Consider the following 19044-nt stretch of genomic DNA (forward strand, 5'->3'; position numbering starts at 1 on the left):
TGAATGGTGATTAAAAAATTGCAAAGTGCGTTGACTCGGAAATTTGACGAATAATGTAATATCATCGTTCGAACACCCGATCGGAGCATGCTGGAACTACGAAGTCTACTTTTTCGGTAAGTAATTTTCTATAACAAATAAACTATTGCCTCAATTGTCATCCCCTGAATTTGGTTCTCTATATTATAACATTTCCAACAAAATTTGGTACACACATCCCTCTTTATTTTCTCACCACCTCTTCCATCCGAGGATTTCCAGAGAGGTTGGAAATTGATACCAGACTCACGAAGCGAACACGTATTTAAAAAAACCGAAAGTCAATCAGCGGATTAAGTGCAAAGATAGATGAAATCCGGTGGCTTAAGTCAAGCTTTTGTCGGGACAGACAATAGAGTCTAATATTCAAAACATTAACGAGATTATATAACTTATTCATACAGAGTGAGATTTTCTCCCCTATAATTTTCTAAGCTCTTCCATAGACGTAGCCTTTACACTTCACTCCGGATTCTACCGCAGAGCGTTAACGTATAACGCAGCTTGTGTAAAGTAGACGCGTTCTCCGAACCTCGACCTCGACCTCAACCTCAAACCCGAGAATCTCGGCTGGTCCGACGATGAGAGCCGTCTTTCTCCTCGGAAACCCCGAGCGTGTGTAGCGCCGATGCCGAACTACACCCGAAGCCAACTAATCCTAATCAAAAACTAACCACGCCCAATTTATCCGACAATTTATGTATGCCTCTTCGATTAGGTAGAGTGTAGGGGTGTACACGCGGCTGCTCAGGCATGTCCGTACGATTCTGCTCATTACCAGCCCGGGATTTTTAGCGTTATAATGAATTTACCATTATTATATTTTACACCAGATATGATTTATCGCGTACGTATGTTTGTTGTAAGAAAAATCTTTAACGAGCCTCGAATCGATAGCCCCGGGGAATCTGGAATGCCTGGAGAAAATATTTATATACGTATAACAATGTTCGATTTAAATCGCGTATCGTTACGGGTGTAAGTTCGATATTACACGTACATCCTCGAGACGTACAAACAAGCCGCTTACGTATTCTTTTATTACTCAAATCACGTGGTACGGTGGGCAATAAAATTATACCGATTCTACGACTGTCCACGTCTCGCGTTATACGGGAATAATATTAATTGACCGATGTGAAAAATCCATTACCACCGATTAGCCACGCGTCGATTGGCGCAGCTGTCGCCGATCGACGTCCTGAATTATATCCACAATCCCATAAAGCGCGTCAGCTCGCAGGAATTATACGGATATTCCCTAAATCGTGCAGCACACAACACACAAACACACACACACACGCACGCGCGCATACGACTGACACACCTTTACAAAGAGTATTCTCATAAGCTTAACTCATTTTTGTCTCTCGCCTCTTCAACTCTTTTCCCTCTCTGATCTCTCGCTGGTGGAATAATTCAGTTGAATTGAATTCTCAAAACACGTTTGTCAGCTGTGTGTGTATACCGAGCATAGGTACCCGATAATTCTCAAGTTATATTAGGATATCACGCTGCAGGGCGTGTTGGTCCTAAATTGCAGCTTGTAAAAATGTCCGTGCTCAGAGGGGGGCATAACGTTCTTATGACAGTAATGGTCCGCGCCTCAAGGATTAGACGGTGTATTTTTGGGTTACTTTTTGCCCTGCCACCACCCCGCTCGACTCGCGAATAAGCGCGACTTTCTCTCTTTTAGAAATTTCACGCTCACGCGTGTCTACGAATCTCTTTGAATTATTTCACTGTACGTTCTAAACGCGCTTTTATCCCACTTCGAAAGCTTTACATCCTTAAAACTTGGCTTATTCCCCGTCATATTCGTCCACCTATCACCCCCTCCCTCTCTCCTATCAATGGTACCCTCTAATTATCCGGAGACCGCAGCACTTTAAGATCGTCCTACCTTCCAAAGACTCCCAAGGTTATCTCGCCCTGCGGCCTGACCACGGATTTCGAAGAGGTAACGTATGTACCTTTTCCAGTCGTCTTGAAACCTTCCTTCCTTTCTTCCTCCCCTCCTTGAAGGGCAGAGCCAAAAGACGATTGTTTTTCGATTCGTCGGTCGCAGAAAATCTCTTCTTTCACACGGCAATGCACCGCCTTGGATTCTATGGCCGCATCCGTTTCGCAGAACGTTCGGAAGGTCCTTGAGATTTAAAGTTGCAGGTTCACTTTTGGAGAAAAAAGCCCCTGGGATTTTTTGCCTTCATCTTTTCTCAAGCCCCGCACAAAGTGCCTGATAAATTCTCTCTTTCTTGGGTAATTTATCGACTCTTACACGCGTTGCACACTTGCAGTCATCAGCCAGACGGTGTTGAAATGTCGCGACCTTACGGTAGTAACGGTCCTTCAAATGCCACGATGGCGTTTCACGCTTGAGACGAACTTTCAACCTCCGACGACGGCATCGATGACAAAGATTACGCGCGCCATTCGTTGTCAAAAGAGAAGAAGACCAAAGTTTTTCTTTCCTCTTTGGCCAGCATCGCTGCTACTCCGGCAGGTGCGACTGACTAAGATCGACGATCGAATGAAAATTATTGTAAAAACGAGGGAAAAATTCCCTAACATTTAGCGTAGGTACCAACATCGATAAAAGGATTTATAAACGCGGTGTAACTCAGATCTAGGTAAGGATAAAATAGCTCAGGCTGGACGGGATTCACGTATCGGGTATGGATGAAAAAAGATAACTATGCGAGAAGAAAAGGAAAAATACACGTCGATCGGTTTATAGATAAGCCCAATTAAATCGACGGGGTAAACGCGAGTCGAGGGAGCTGAGCTGCTGTGGCGGCGATAATCACTTGGTCGCATATTACGTACACTACGTAGCGCAGGTAGGTACGACACGTTTCTCAGTCGCGAGTGTATCCTTAAGTTTTGTCATTTCATTTTCATATTAGGTTTAAAAGGTATCTAATTAATTTGATTAATACTAGAAAGCTCTCGAGGTTGGCCGAAGCCCATCGTATAGCTGCGGTATGATTTAAACCGAAAAGAGGGAACCACTCGCCGGCTCACTTGAATACGAAAGAAGTCAAGAGACGGCCGGAATATATCGGAACTTATAGGCCTAAGGCCCACATCTGACATCGGCATGTGTACACATACTCGTGCCTTGTGTATACATATCTGTATCCTGTTCCGTAGCCTTACCTTCGTACTCCCGGAGCTTCGAAACTCCGAGGATCATGTACGTAAAAAGAAGCGCGTCGGCCGTTTTCTCTCAGCGTAATTTCACCTCGTTATTCCGCTGTATCGAATGGGACGAATCAGGCCGGTAACTTCGTCTGCACTCCGCACTTCGATACGGAATTCATTCGAGATCACAGTCAAAGCATCGTTGCGTCTAATGTTATACGATAAAAGCTGGGTCAATTGTCCGAACAGTCGAAACTCAAGAATGAAATTTATTCGGAATCTGCAGGGTTAAGAGTCGAAACTTTATGGAGGTTTGACTTCACCATTCCGAAATGCTGACTATTCGAATTTTTTGAATCTTCGTTCCTGACGATACGCGACATGTTCGTCAAACTGAATTATCATTATTTAGAGTTTTGATCAGCACCTGTGAATTTGAATCGAATGATTACAGCTGATACGAATATCTCCCACACGGGGTAAAAGTAAAACCCGTCCAATTTGTCAGCATCATCAACTTAAACTTGGTTCCGAAAACGATTTAAAACCGTACTATGATTGGAGTGTCCTGGACTGATGGCTCGATTTTCGCCGAATGGTAAATTTATCATCGTAATGAGAAACTGAATTCCTGATAACACCGAATAAATCGATCATTCGCGCTGCGCTTCTCAGGACTCGAAGCAGTAAGGGTGAAAAGGTGGTTACGCCCCTTTTGCAAGTTGGGTTTTCTCCCAGGCGTGGATAATGGGTTCTTATTATTCAAAGGTTCCCGCACGTCCGTCGAGAAAACGCATTTTTCAAACAACCCTCCGATGTCCAACGCCGTTTTTCTTCTCTCATATATATATATATATATATGTATATTTTTTTTTACACTCATGCTTTTCCTCACTCACGAATCCTTCCGAAAGTTCGGTCTGCGCGCCGAGTTGATCAGAGAATATCGACAGACCGTTTGTAAGATTCGTGACGGAATTGTGTATTAATTGTGATAAATCTACCGACTTCGAGCGAAGGGCTGAGTTTATACTTTGACAAATGTGACGAGGATGGATCCAGTCAGATTGTAAACAATTTTTAAAAAGAAGATAAAAATGAATCGCTCCGAGGTTTCAAGGCGTAAAGAACGAATCAGAGATTCGATCGGAGTCCAGGCCTTAAAAAATGCATTGCACACCTTTTTCTACAGGTTGGAATTTGGAGGGAGCGGTGATTTGATTGAAAATTTTATTTCGAGAGTGAATCAGCGGAAAGATATAACGCGAGATAATTCCGAAATAAAACGGATGACGTTATATAAAATCGATCTCCCCGATGTGATATTCGGCCGGACGTGGAGATGAACGCGCGTCAAGTAAACCCCATAAAATTCTAATCGACAGTCTTTGGAACGGCTCCCGGACGGCTGGCTTTGTAATTAAATTAACCGCGAGAAAAATAATTGTTTATAGACGATAAAGTCTTCGGATAGCTGAGCTCTCGATCCGGGGAGAATCCGAGAGCGTCTCTTCCGAATGCAGCTGAGCGTAATGGACCCGGGGAGATAACGAACCGGAGGGATAAATCGATGAAGCAGGTTCGGGAATCCGCACCGAGATTAGAAGTACAGCTTAATGGCCATTTCTTTCGGGCTGATTCCCCATCGCCACCTCCTCAAACTTGGCTATCTCTTATATATCCCGACACACATTCCTCCGCCTTTCGTTTAATTCTTTTTCAGCTCAGCTCAAGTCCACTGTATAATACCTCGCTACTAACACGCTGTTTACCGTCTCGCATGCGGGTCGAGAGCCCCCTCCACTAATTATTCCTCCCACTCGAACAGTAATTATCTTACATGTATAAACGCCTCTTCCGATGCACGAGGGGGAAAGAAAGGAGAAAAATAAAGAACGACCAGAAATCCTCGGAGTATATAAGTTGTCATAATCACTCGGGCCTCATGTTGATAACAACGAGGTTTTACTGCCCAAGGGGCAAACCAGTTTAGAACCTGTGTAACCTTTCTAAATCGCATTTTAGTCTGAACAACGAAATCCGCGAAAGTTATCGAATTCTTAAATTTTTTTACTCCTTCAAAACTTAATGTCATGCTAACAGGAACTGTTAACTGTTCACCCGCGAATTTTGGTTACGTTTCTTTAAAGTTCAATGAATTGAAAATTTTCTTTCTGACTTTACGTATTAAAAGTTCAAAGTTCAATACCTTAAGGAATTTTCGTCGCATGAATGAAATCGTGTTAAAAATCAGGAGACGAATAAATGATCAAGTGAGTAAAGTCATAGATTCAAGTTCAGGTAGAACACGTCATGAATGAATGTAATAACTTGCACGTAAATTAATTTCCGAAAATTTTGGATTCTCTTTGGTAAAGATCGTTTAATATCGCGACTGTTTTTCTTTTCCCGCGCGTGTATGTATTTTTTTAAGTTTTTTTTTTTTTTTTTTTACCACCTTTGATTAGATTTTTTCGTTGTTATTCTTATTGTTCATCTAACGGCACCCAGTCGGCGCCCCTTTTATTCCTCTTCTCATCGCTTCGTACATTCCCTCCGCAACGGTGCAGCTTGACGAACGCCTCGACGAAGACCTTTTTTTTTTTATTTCATTCTTCTTCTCTCGTTCTGCCAATATTGTTATTATACATGTTTTTATTGGCGGCTTATATTTCACAGGCAGATGTCTGTCCCGCATAATGCATTTTACAAGGGCTGCCCTGTTACAGGACTCATATGCCATTGTTGCGTCACGACATAAAAGATTGGGGTAGGTTCGGCTTTCGATAACGACTGGGAATCGTAAGGGCGGTTTTTGCGAGTGCTCGAAAACGATGAAAAAACGCGACGTTGAAGGGTGTGAATAAATTTTCAAGCGATAAATCGTAGTTGGAAAAAATAAATATACAATCATACATGTACTCACTGGAAGTGAAAATTTGTACTTTTTTGTACGTGAAAAACCTGACCGTTTCACCCTAAAAAAATTCGTCAACCAATGTAAAATAGCTCTGTGTTCATTCGATCCGAAACTCGTTCGCGTACTTACACCCATAGGGTTCTAAGCCTCTGTCTAATACACACGGCGAGAAGTTTATTAGGTATATCGTACGGCTGTGAAAGGAGCTGGGATTTCGAGATAGAGAGACGGCTTATTTAAGGGCGCCGAGGGTCGGCTGCTTTTAAGAGGGTCCAATTGTATTTGAATTTAAAATTCGTTACTGGGTCAAGGTAGCTGTTACCACCTCCTGATCCTCGGGCAAAAAAGATTCCCCCTTTTTATTTTTGACATACAGGCTGGAGTGTACCTGCAGCGTCCACGTTTTCTAAACATCCCCTGAATGTCGTGTTATATTAATTCTGGATAACTCCTTTCAGGTGACATAATTACCGTCCAAGAGTGCGAATTCAATCTTATTTTTCAAAGCAACCGATTAATACAATGAAAATGAAATTTTCTTTTTTCAAATACATAACTTGCCATCAACTTCCGGAGCAAAAAGAAAAAAAGAAATGTTCGTCAGGTATATTTTTCAACATCCTTATTTAGATTAACCTGTGTTTGATATTCGAGAGTGTAACCTTTCCCTCTCTCTCTAACACAGACACGCTTTCGCTTCCGCGCAGATTTATTCCCGACATTCGGCGAAGTTTATAAGTTTATTTGAAAAACAGTGCAGCGAACGCTGCTGAGTTTGTTTTCAAAATTTTTAATCCAGAAGTATTTACTGTTTCCCTAGCTGCCTCAATTACTCCTGTGAAATAACCATGATATTAGCGAGAAATGATTGTTTTTACTGCCTTCTCTCCCTTCCCCCTGCATCTGTCTCAACAAATCTTGCTAGTTCGTATCATCGTTTCACGGATGTTTCACATAAATTACTGGCAACATAGGTTATTATACACAGTTGGGCGAGGACGGTTAATCCGGCCCTTACAAGCTTCGAAGAATTTTTATTCCGTCTAATTCCTATTTGTTTTTATTACACGAAGTACGTACCTACCCTGATTGCAAAGCGCAGTTAAACGCAACGGTACATATTTTTGTAATTAAGGACCGTAAACCTTGAGCTGTAATCGGACGTCATATAAACAATGAAAGCGCATAAAACTGTAATAACGCCCATCTGCCCCCCCTCATGACGCGTAAAGAGAAGCGCAGCGTGCGTGTGTAAGGGCATAAAGAAAAAAATACAGCCAATGGCAGCGGACGCGAGGTGATCACATCCCGAAAATCGGGAACGCATTATTACACGTCTAGTCGTAAAAATCTTTACAATCTTCCCCGGAGGATTCGAAGATGGAAGGAAATGAAAAGAAAAAACCAGAGAAATTAGGGAAACAAACAAACACCGGGATAGCGAAAATGAATATTCAAAACTGAACTCTGACAGGTTGATATATAGACATCGTATACGTATATTACATGTATTTATACACAGGCTGTGTGGTCGTAAAATATAGTCCACAATGGTTTTACAATGTTTGTTAACTACAAGAGCCGTGTTCAGGTTATTACGCAATATCCTCTCCTGTCCCTCCATTATAGATACCCATTGTTCCTAAAGTTCAAAATACGCGTTATCCCTCCTCGTCATTATATTACGGTACGGTACGAACCCGCTCGTTACCAGCTGCGTCGTTTTTATACACACCCAGCCACGCGAACAATACGGAAACACGTATCGCGTACGTATACATTTTTCGAATTAATACGGATGTAGAAAGTAGCGTTATATCCGTATATATCCCACATGTCCTGCTGGATGCGTGGAAGTGCAGGGCGGACGCGGACCGTTCTTGTCAATTTTAAACTCGACGCTGCATTACCGAGAGCCGGGTGCTGTGCGCACCGAGACACAATTCCTGTTGTTTGTTCAAGTCATCGCAATCAAATCATACAGGGCTTTATATCGCGGCTGATGCACCACGTCCCATGCTAGCGGTGGTCCGAAAGTTCGAATAAAAGAGCGCGTGACGTTCAACGAAAGATTAATGAACGAGTCGAACTCGGGGTGCTACGAAGGTTGAGATTTTGAAAAAGCTTTGGTAATGTTTCCGAAAACGAGAAAAAGAACGTAAAAGCGGTAAAACTTGGGAGCGATTGATTCTTATTCAATAAATTTCACTTGGCTCTGGTTCTTGGGAAACGGTCGAGAAAGGAATTGATTTTTTAACAGGGTAAAAAGCGGGTGAATTTCTTAGGCGTTATTTAATTAAATTCCAGATTTTGTGATCACCCTGAAACTGACGACTGCAGCGTCACGGAAGGATGTAAAAAAAAAATGTCGGTCCGTTAATACGTCCGTGTAGATGATAAATAAAAGATTTTACGCTACTTGTTCGAATTGCCCACGCGCGCCACGAATGTTAATCGGCTGCACAATGCACGACAACCAGAGAGCGTAGAGTGAAAACATGATGTGCATCATTCAGACACCCTGGATATTATATTATAATATCGCGTTGATAAAGTTTTCACGGAGTTTAACACGCGGATAGCATATGCACGCTATATAATGTAATACCACGTATAAAGCACACACGAAGTCGGTATATAACGATATCGCACGCGTTTGCGCACGTCGCGCATTCACGCGATGCAGTCATAATCCTGGAGTGTGGTGGTGATGCAGGGACCGCATGGCGTTTTACCAACCCTCGTCGCCCGCTTCGCAGGCCAAAACATATGGAAGGTAATTACGTGTTATTAAATAGGCGCCCCTGCTACCCTCCTTCGCTCGCAAGGCGAGTGGTCACGAAGTGAGATGACACGGCGAAGTCGACGCAGGTATTCCTGTGACTTACGGGTACGTCAGGGCTTTCCTCTTTTTTCAATAATCGTTTCGCGGAATAAAGTACCGGCGATTGAAATTATAGGCGTATGCGGTTGCCGTACACCCTGTTGCGGCATCGATTTTTCATACGACAATTGCGATTGCGTGCCATTCGGTTTCCGGCGAGAAGCCAGAGGGAGGGAAACCGCGTTGTTTTCTTTTGTTGCATTTCTTGGAATTCGGCGATAAGGTCGTTTGTCCGTTATCGGAACACGCTGCAATTAAAGTTATTGTACTTTGTGGGGAATCTTGTCGATTCGTAACCCTTGTTTATTTTTGTTTTAATCAGACCCGACTTATGTATATACGTATAACGTACATCGGTATCGTTTTAAAGTTCCATAATCAAGCTTACGTATTATAGAAAAATCTCCTCTTAGAATAACGTATTGACATACGTTGAAGAAGCTCTGTTATACCGCAAACTTAAAATGGCCGCCATCGACGTACGCTTCGGATTTTATTTCGACTATAAAATCATTTCAATCACTGTCCGTTCGTCAAACACCGTATAAGGTGAAACAGCCTGACGGCAAGAGTATTTTATTCGTAATTTGACCTCCGATACAAGCTCAGAAAATGAGAATTCAGCCTGCAATAAAATTTCCCCGTGTAGGTACGTTCTTCGGTGAACTTGAATTCTCACACGACAAACCAAGCCTGTTTCATTCAGCACTCAAAGTTCCGGTAGCGCAGTTTGCATCTTCCCTAAGGCATCTGCACACCTGAAGTGACTTGATTTTCGACGTCGCGACGCCGGATCTCGGATTTCAACACGAACCGTCGCGACGTCGTTTCGTCGTCGTCGGTCTCCTGCAGGTAGGTATATAATAAAGGAAACGACGAAACGAACGTACGATCTGAGGGTATTGGAGACAAAAAACAGAGAGAGAGAGAGAGAGAGAGTCAGAGAGAGAGAGGGAGAGGGAAAGAGAGAGACATCGAGGGACACGGGCGGTCGGAACGGAACGGAACGGAACGACGAAGCGAGAAGCGCGTGGTTGTGTGTACAGATATAGTATAGCTATAAGTATATACCTGCAATGCGTACAGGTGGGCATGGCATGGGTTAGTTTGTAGCGAGCAAGCAATATCGGTGTATAGAGGCGAAGCGGCGAGTCCGTGGACGAGACCTGATCCCAAAGCCAGGAGCCAGTCCATCGTGGGACCTGTGCACGACCGAACGTCGCCCCGTACATCTTGTCCGCGCGTTCGTGTCTCCATGTGATCCGCGGCTCGATCGAACCTCCGACAAGCGAGACCCGCCGCTGGAATCGGCGAGAAGATTCGCCTTTCCGCAATTTCACCGAAACCGAGGAATCGGGATAATCGATAATACGAGATAAACAATTGTAACCAGAAATACGACCGATTCGATCATTGGCGAAAACCGCAACGGGCACCCAGAATTAACCCGGAAGGGTTGACGTTTCTTGCAAAGATATAGTAAACGATCCTGCAATTACGGTTCGTTTTAATTTTTTGTTTATTTTTGCTTTTTGCGCAGGAAAATCTTACGGCTTCGATCCATGTACGAAAATTTGACAGTGTGGATCGAGAGGATGACGATCGGATCCGGATTATGATCGAACGCGTCGCTTGTAGTTTTGCCGGTTAAAACGACGTCGGTGGTGTCGCGGTTAATAGTCATTGTACAACGTTGTAAATTGTGTGCGTGTTGAGAAATGTAACGGATGTAATCGAAGATACGGAGATGTTACGATATGGGTTTTTATACGTGCGCGCATGATATGGAAGATGAGGATTCTTTTTCTAACGTGTACATACGTAATAGTGTAATTATAATATCAAAACTCGAGATCGCAGTTTGTCCCTGCTATTCATTGTTGTACACAACGTTGGCAAATATTTATACAGGTATACCAACTACATACATTTGTACAACTTTGTTGATTTAACCATATTCGCGGAGTTTAAAATTTAGTATTTATACATACAAACCGACGAGTTCATCGGTCCATTCCAGTGTGCAAACATGCCGTCGGTATTTTATAATAAGACACAATTTGAGCGTTGGCAAAGTTTGCGCTCCGCGTATTTCGAATAAACCGCGCGCGCGTCAAAATATGGTACAAAACATGTACGCCGTAACGGTGCATCGATAATTACAATTTCCTGTACAATGTCAAAATCTTTTTAGCATCCCCCCGCAATATCATCAATCCGCGTACAAATAATTCCCGTGTTTGCGCATGTCGATTTTATAAACTTTCGAGTGCAGCCGATTCATGTCGCGTATCGAGTATAATTTATAATCTGCACCTGCCTGTGCTTCTTGTATTCAACTTGTGCGGATTAGTTTACATAATCTGGTTGATTGCGGTGCTCCGTTTGCTAATTGGATCACCTTCCGGCTCCTCGACAAATATAAATCAGTTACTTTGCGTATTGCTAGATACAAAGCGCGGTATGCTTAGATACCCATTAGTTGAGATAACGATTACGGTATGTAATATACCAAACGATTGCACAGACTTTCTATAACGTTGAACTGCACTGAGATTTCTTCTTTTTTTCTACCCATAGTTTGCTTAGTTGCGAGATTATTCCAGGAAATCGACACATTCGTTTTCTTAGATTTTCATCATGGCGAAGTTGGCAACGTTATTATAACGAATTATGATGGGGAAAAAGCCTTATTTCGCTACTTTGGAATTGTTTGAAATTCAGTAAACCGTAATAAAACAAGACGTACTCATATTTGGAAATTTTAGTTCCTTCAGTCATCGCAAAACTAAGAAAATAGTGAACTTTTTCCCAATAATTCGTTACGATAACGTTGCGAACTTCACGATCGTAGATTTTCGCAAGTTTCTCCACAGAAATTTGAAAATTGACGCAATGTCAAACAAACCCTGAGAACGATATACATGAATTCAAAACTCCCTCAGTTATTCTTCTCATTCAATATTAATATGTGCCAATCATTGCCCATCAGTTTTCATTAATTTTCAACTATGTCCGACCAAATTCTCGCAAGGCAATTACCACTGACTTCCAACTTCCAACGATTGTGATTCGAACCGTGGAATAACTATATCCCAGAGTAAACATACCGCAGATAGAAGTCACGGTTGAAAAATTTCCATCCACAGGTGAACCGTGTACCTCAATTAAGTGAGGCGATAAAACGCACTAATTTACCTCCCGTCGATTTCTTATCAGAGTAGGTCCATGGAATCCCAAGTTACGCGCTGATCGCTTCCCGTAGATTCTTTCAATCCTGATTTTCTCCCCGCAGGAATCGCGTTATACGCGCCTGTATTCCTTGTCCCAATAATTCGAGCGCCTAACGGTAAAATTGACGAGGCGTTTCTCTCCGTCTTTTTGATTTCATCTTTCGGTTTCCCATTTTTTTCATATCGTCGCGCATCGCGCTTTATTCAACAGTTTAAAATCCCATTGTCAGTACATCGGTGATGCTAATCGCATGTCTCGGCTCCCACGGGGAATGAATTCGCACCTACGCTCAACTCCGCGATACCGCGATAGTCCCTAAGGAGCGATCCGATTGGCCGATATCATCCGGACTCCACGACCAATCCGGTTTCGCACGCGGCATACTGTAGATATATAATATATATGTATATATATGTATAACTATTCGATCTCCCTGCAGTTCTTGCACACTTGCCGTACCGTAACTATACTGCAGCTACCGCGTATCTCCTTGAATGAACGTACATACACATCCATCGAATTAACCACACGGGGAAATTTTATAAAAATTTGTCAACTTGTAGAGACACTTCGATACCGCAAACGAATCGTCTGAATTGAACCTCGTCTCTGACTATCGCCGTTGCAAAAAAAAAAAAAAATAAATGAATGAATAAAAAAATAGAAATAATCTGAAGTTTAGTCACGCGTTTGTTACACCTAATTATATTATAAATATATTCTCAGAGTTATTTCAGGCATGAGTCATTTCACTCGATGGTTCGCACGAGTTTCTTCTCTCATTCTTTCCCATTTCTTTCTTTCTGTGCTCATAGACGATTCCGTGTAGGTATACCGTGTACGTTTATACATATAGTTATACATATAAAGTGTGTAATTTTTACGGGTCTTTACGAGGGTCAAACAATCGTTTAAATATTTGATATTTGAATTCGGACATTATTTTGAAATAAAATCTTGCGCGTATACTAAGCAGTTGTAACGAAATATTATACTTATATAGCGGGATGAAATAAGTTTCGTATTTTTATCGTCGACAATATGACTCGGTTGAATTTCTACAAATTTGATTACGTGCGGCCTGATTCGTATTAACATGCGAGAAAATTCGCCTCGCAGATTTTTGCGGTAGATACGAAAAACTACGCGGCCGCTGTCTATTCCGCATGTATATGGGTATGATATACGGGCAAACTAGATGTCTGTTGTAATCTGACTCATTTGGGTACATCCGCCTCTCTATACCTTCGGCTAAAAACTTCTCTCGACTCTCCCCTCGTCCTGCACAGATGTACATACATGTGTATATATATATGGATAGGTGTATATGTGTATAAATTCAGGTATAACTCCGTACTAACTGCACTTCGAGCCTGACCATACACCAGACCCTACGCGACTTTATCGAACGGGAGATTCCTTCCCAATGTAATATTTATTTTTATATTATTTTTTTTTGTCACTTTTAAACTTTACTAATGACACAATTTCTTTTTACTCTTGAAAGTCGTGAGAAAAGATGAAGCAGTGAAAAAGTGAATCACAGTGAAGATACACAGATTTTTGGATCAAGTGCGGAAAAATTCTCGGTGTGATTTTTTGCGTATTTTATATTATAATTATAATGAGAAGTACGAGACTTGGTTATAAAATTATCGACAAGTAATCGCACGAATAGTGAAGTGTGTAACAATTCGAAAGTTCGCTGTCAATTTGCAGCGTGTGTCGTTTCGGAGTGCTGGATATATCTTTTTGGTCCTTGTGTAAATGTTATAAATAAGATTGTGCTGAAGAAAGTGGGAGTGAAGGACGCGTGTAATTGAGAACGAAATCGATTAATGAAGTAATTTTAATATTATAATGTGAGAGATGCGTCGTGGCGAAGTCGCGGTAATCGCGATAGCCCTTTTGGTTCTCGGGCAAGTCCCGGGTCCTCGTCAAGTCAGGTGAGAGATAAATCTTCTTTAATTAACCTTCGTTAGTTGTAATTTCAACGATCTATATATCCGACGTACAGTCCGAACAAAATTTTCTCTCTATCTCTGAACAGAGACTCCGGAACTGCGACTGGAAGTCAATCAAATCGAATCCGATTGAAACAATATCGCTTTTACGCGGCGGCGGCATATTTTAAGCCTATGTGAATTTCAATTAACAGACAGCCATATTACTAACTATTTTATGTAAATCACACGATTGCGTTAGTTTCTCAGTACAAAATACATGCAGCAATCATTCTTTATCGATTAATTAAAAGTCCGTTTTTTCTAAAATATAAGTTACCGGCAAGTGAACTTTCGTTATAGTTAAAGTCCTCAGTTTCGAATCTTTTATTCGTAGTACTTGAAGAGGGATTCTTTTGTTGTAATTGAAACCGATCACTGGTTGAGTATAACTCGGTAAAACTTGATCCTCTCATTCCATTTGTAGAATAAATTTTTCGCCCAGACTGTACGCCTGATAGAACCTCAAAGGTCGGAGATTGCTCAGGCAAAATTCGGCTCTAACCCTTCACCCCCAACCCCAAAGGCGCATTAACGCCGGTGTATCCCTTTTAATTTGATCACTCAATTACCCCCGAGTCGCGGCTCGCCGGCTCTCTAAGCTGCTTCCGTAGTAATAATTGGGCTTAATTAGACACTTCGGGATGCCGAATCGGCTCGAACCGCGAACTCCGATCCCTCTCTCTAAGTATGTCCGTGCCAGTTTGTCAGTGTGCGTGTGGCTCGCTACTGACGTCTTAATTTCTGGCTAATGACCGAGGACCGCTAGACGATCGAGTGTAAGGTATCGCCGTTGACGAGTGTCGATAATCGCCTCTCAATTTATTCTTCGGAGTGCGTGATTCCCTCCGGTTCATCCTCTTCGAACGAGGTGTCCGTATTTTTTGCCGGATGACAGAAACGCCATCTTTCTTTTGCCAGAGACCGGATCGCTTTGGCTCGAGTTGTCATCGCCGTTGTTCACCCGAACGACAAGTCATCCGGATGACAAAAGTCACCACTCCGCTGAATCTCTTGTATATTTATGAACCTGTACACTCGCTTTGTAGAGAGTGAAAGAGAGGAACGGAAGGGATAGGAAAGGAAAGGAAAGGAAAGGTATATAGTGTATTCTCCACAGTTCAGACTAATGGTAAATATATCACAAGAACGAACAAGCCCGCTGCGTGTGCCCACGATATTTCTTTTTTTCGTTGTAATCGCTCGTTTCACCTCTGGAAATATGATGGAAAATTGGACACTGCGTGACAGCGGATTAAAATCGAATATACGTCTTTGGCGAAGATGTAAGAAATCGTTTTCCCTATATCGTATCAATTTTCTTCGTTACCGTAGATCTGCACTTTGAGAAATTCAAGATTCTTCTTCGATCGTTCGAAGATATAACTCTAAATAAAATAATTCGAAGTACCGAATGCTGGAGAATCGATCAGCACCTTAAAACCGGTGTCTGAAAAATTTTCGACTTAAAGCCTAAAGATTAATCATATCTCACATTCCGAGTGTTCGATTATCAACAACTTGCCGTTTAGAACCTTCGGTAATCTCATAACTGACGGAAGAAGGTTAATTTTTTTTTTTTTTTTTTCAACACGCTACACGCGTTACTTTGGTTTATTTCTTAAAAAAAAAGTGAGAGTTTCTCGAACCTGTACACGTATCCTCTGACGAGAATGAAGTGACCGAAAAAACGCAACTCACAGCTGAGAGGTTGAGGGGAAAAACGAATAAGGCAGCGGAGGGCCTTAAACTCGATAGTAGATTGCCTTAGTAATGGGTATTGTCTCGGGCGTTATCGGCAGTGAGAGATTCATCTCTGGGGTCAAGACGTTTCACTCTCCCCGAGGCGTCGCGGCGTCGTGGCGTATACATATATCGGTACGGATATACCTTGTATACCTGCAGTGAACGCGTGTCCGAGCCTCGTCACACCGAGTCAAAATCAAATGTCGATCCTTATTAGTCAGCTCCTCTTGGAAGGCTCCACACCCTTCGTTCCGCATTATCGGCCGCGTAAACGTCACGGAATACCCTGCAGTTTCCGTGAAAAAATATTGCTAAAGTTTCTCTCTGTAATTCTTTTTCATCGGTTTCGTTTTGTTCATCTCTCAACATGTTTTTCCAAATTGCTGCCAGGATTTATTCTAGTTGAGAAATAATTCACGAGGAAGGTCGTAAGTCGCGGCTTCGAATCTTGCATATAAAAACAAATGTCGCATAATTTGTATCAAACATTTGTTTCATTCTTGTGTAAAAACTTCGCACTGTCTGAATTCGTGTATCGTTAAACAACGTGCACTTGAAATCTTGACTTACTAATGACATCGTATGGAGAATAAATAATGTGCCTGAGTGTTATACCTGTACATATCTGTAAAAAGATGTCAACTATTCGCCTCGGTCATTGTCTCGGATAAAAAACGCACGCGGTCTATTCGACCGTGGTTTGATTAAGGACATTGTGATCGAGAACACTTGCCTTCTCGCTTTATACGGTACAAAGGTCTCTGGCAACGAAATTATCCGGTGCCCGACTTTTCTTATATATCTATACGCAGAGCCATGTCGGTCCGTGACAACTCGTTACAAAGATAAACTACATTGCGATAACGAATTAATTGGTATGAGACGTCGTTTCACTCCGACCTTGGAATTTGTACTCGCGGCGAATGAAACTTCAAGATAGGATCGTTTACATGTCTCTGCAGCAGAGAGGGATGCACGAAATTCATGAAAATTCAATCGTGTTAAGGATTTTTTATTTTTTTAATTACATCGAAGCGAAAGTGTTTCCAAATCACAAAAAATTCTTCAGACACAAAACTTTACTGCTTGACGCATTGAATATTATCTACCGCGACGAACGATTATAACAGGAAAAATTTCTTCGCCTCGACGTTCTTTCCAAATTTTGTGAGGCCTGCAGGGTTGCGATGAGGTCAAAATTGAGACAAGGAGAGATTAAAGCGTGCGACTGACTAGGTGGTCTTCGTAGTTTGACGGAGTCGTGAGCGAAGCGGTGAAGTTAGGATTGAATATTAATACGGCGGCGAAGCGAATTACCACGTCAAAACAAATTGCCTGCAAATTGACTTAGCGTTGCATCGCCGGCTACTATACGGCCATTTTACTGCTTTGATAATGACTGACTCGGCCCGCCTGCAGAGAATATTCATCGTATTTCACTTAACGATATCCGCACCGGTATAATGGACCGGTTAGTATGAAAACGGAGAATCGATAACCGGGATACGGAGTATAAAATATAGGAATGTAGCTGCGTTTCCGAGATTCAGATACACTTGGGCGAAAGAATTGGCCCACACCGACCTTCCGTCCTGCGCATTACGACATCATATATATATATATATCATCGTTGGGTAATAATTACGGTACCAAGGTAAGTGAGGCTGCAGCTATGCGGCGTATAAAATTTCTGTTAAAATCAAGAAATTAGAAAGAAGATATCCGAAGGTGGAGCCGAGACGTGGAGGAATATCGATGGGCGCGACGTGAGGGACGAGACGCGATCCAATTACCCACGCTTAAATATATTCCGGGGCTTTAAATCCATCCTCGAAATGTAGCCGTGGTCCATCCGAATTCTCTTCCCATGGATATCGGTATCGACTTGGAACCCTCGCTTCTCTCCCTCTTCCTCTCTGCCTCTCTATCGATCTTCGATTCGGGCCCATCGGTTATCACCGCGTCGCAACTCACCGTCCCTGATCCCCGATCCGTGATCCATGATCTGTGCGTTGGCGGTAATGCGCGCGTACGCATACGAGAGGGACACGAGACACTAGATCTGATTTCACACCTTCGGGCAAAAAGAAACCCGCTTCATTCTTTGACTCTTTGAAGCGTACGTTTTTCCTTGCAGCCAAATTCCTTGAAAATCGATATTATATGGGTTCTCGAAAAATGGGGTCATATCTGAGAAATTTTCAAAATCCAAAATCTATATATTAGTCCAATTTTGCGCACCGGCGACTTTGAATTTCTTGGAAGAAATTTCTGAGATTCTTTAAAACAACTTGTCGCACACTCGTCTCGATAAAACTCCGTATCTAAATTACTTGTGTTTTGAGGATGAATTTTGACCCCGAGGTATAACTGTCAAGGAAGATCGCATCAGCCTTCGAAACCGAATGAGAGATCTTAGGAAGCCAGGGACGCGTCGATTAATGAAGTTTTCCGAGTACGAACAGTGCTGGGTCTAATGGGTAAAAAATTACATGTATTAATCTAAATTACGATTTTCTCCTCTCGCGCCCTGTCGGAGGTCGAGAAGGTCCGTACAGTCCAGAGACTGTCAGATTACAGGCGAGCGGAAGCCTCATCCATCACGGTGCCTCTCGAGCGACGCGAGCACAGAGAATGCGATCTTTCAAAACGTTTCAGAGTCTCTCGCACCTCCGCAGTTCGAGCCGCGGGCCTCTTTTCGAGTCCTGTTGCTGCGAGGCGTCGCAGTGTCACTTGAATGCTCTTCACACGGAGACCGAGACGTCGTACAAATCGTTGTCGGGAAAGAAATTTCTCCGGTATTATTGTCGGTCCCTGTGCACGTAATGGGGGAATTTTGCTCCGGAAAAGACGACGTCTCTCGCTTCTCAGAGGAGAGACAAAACCTGCGCTCCGAAACGATCGAGAAGCCTCAAGGGCAAGGACCGACTTCACGGTCGTCACCAGCGAGCTTTCGTGTAATGAGCGTCGAAGCGATTCGTCGGAAAGACTAATTTCACCTGGGTATAGATCATCTCGGGCACCTTCGCTCGGCTTACGACAGTCTTCTGCATCAACTCATCGACGAATATTGA

At 42.6% G+C, this 19044-nt stretch overlaps 1 protein-coding gene across 6 annotated transcripts in view; it reads left to right on the forward strand.

Annotated features, from left to right (window-relative positions):
* The window catches only part of LOC124185090 (protein Wnt-2), a 69893-nt gene continuing 50849 nt past the window's right edge, over positions 1-19044 (forward strand). Inside the window, exons 1-3 of one of the 6 annotated variants that reach the window (XM_046575512.1) lie at positions 10196-10372; positions 10528-10898; positions 13729-14167. In XM_046575512.1, the coding sequence (XP_046431468.1) occupies positions 14091-14167 (77 nt within the window). In that variant the 5' untranslated portion in view covers positions 10196-10372; positions 10528-10898; positions 13729-14090. The other 5 variants (XM_046575521.1, XM_046575496.1, XM_046575504.1 and 2 more) reach the window with 5 other exon arrangements.

Source organism: Neodiprion fabricii, chromosome 1, assembly GCF_021155785.1.
Source record: "Neodiprion fabricii isolate iyNeoFabr1 chromosome 1, iyNeoFabr1.1, whole genome shotgun sequence".
In the NCBI taxonomy this organism is placed as follows: Eukaryota; Metazoa; Arthropoda; class Insecta; order Hymenoptera; family Diprionidae; genus Neodiprion; species Neodiprion fabricii.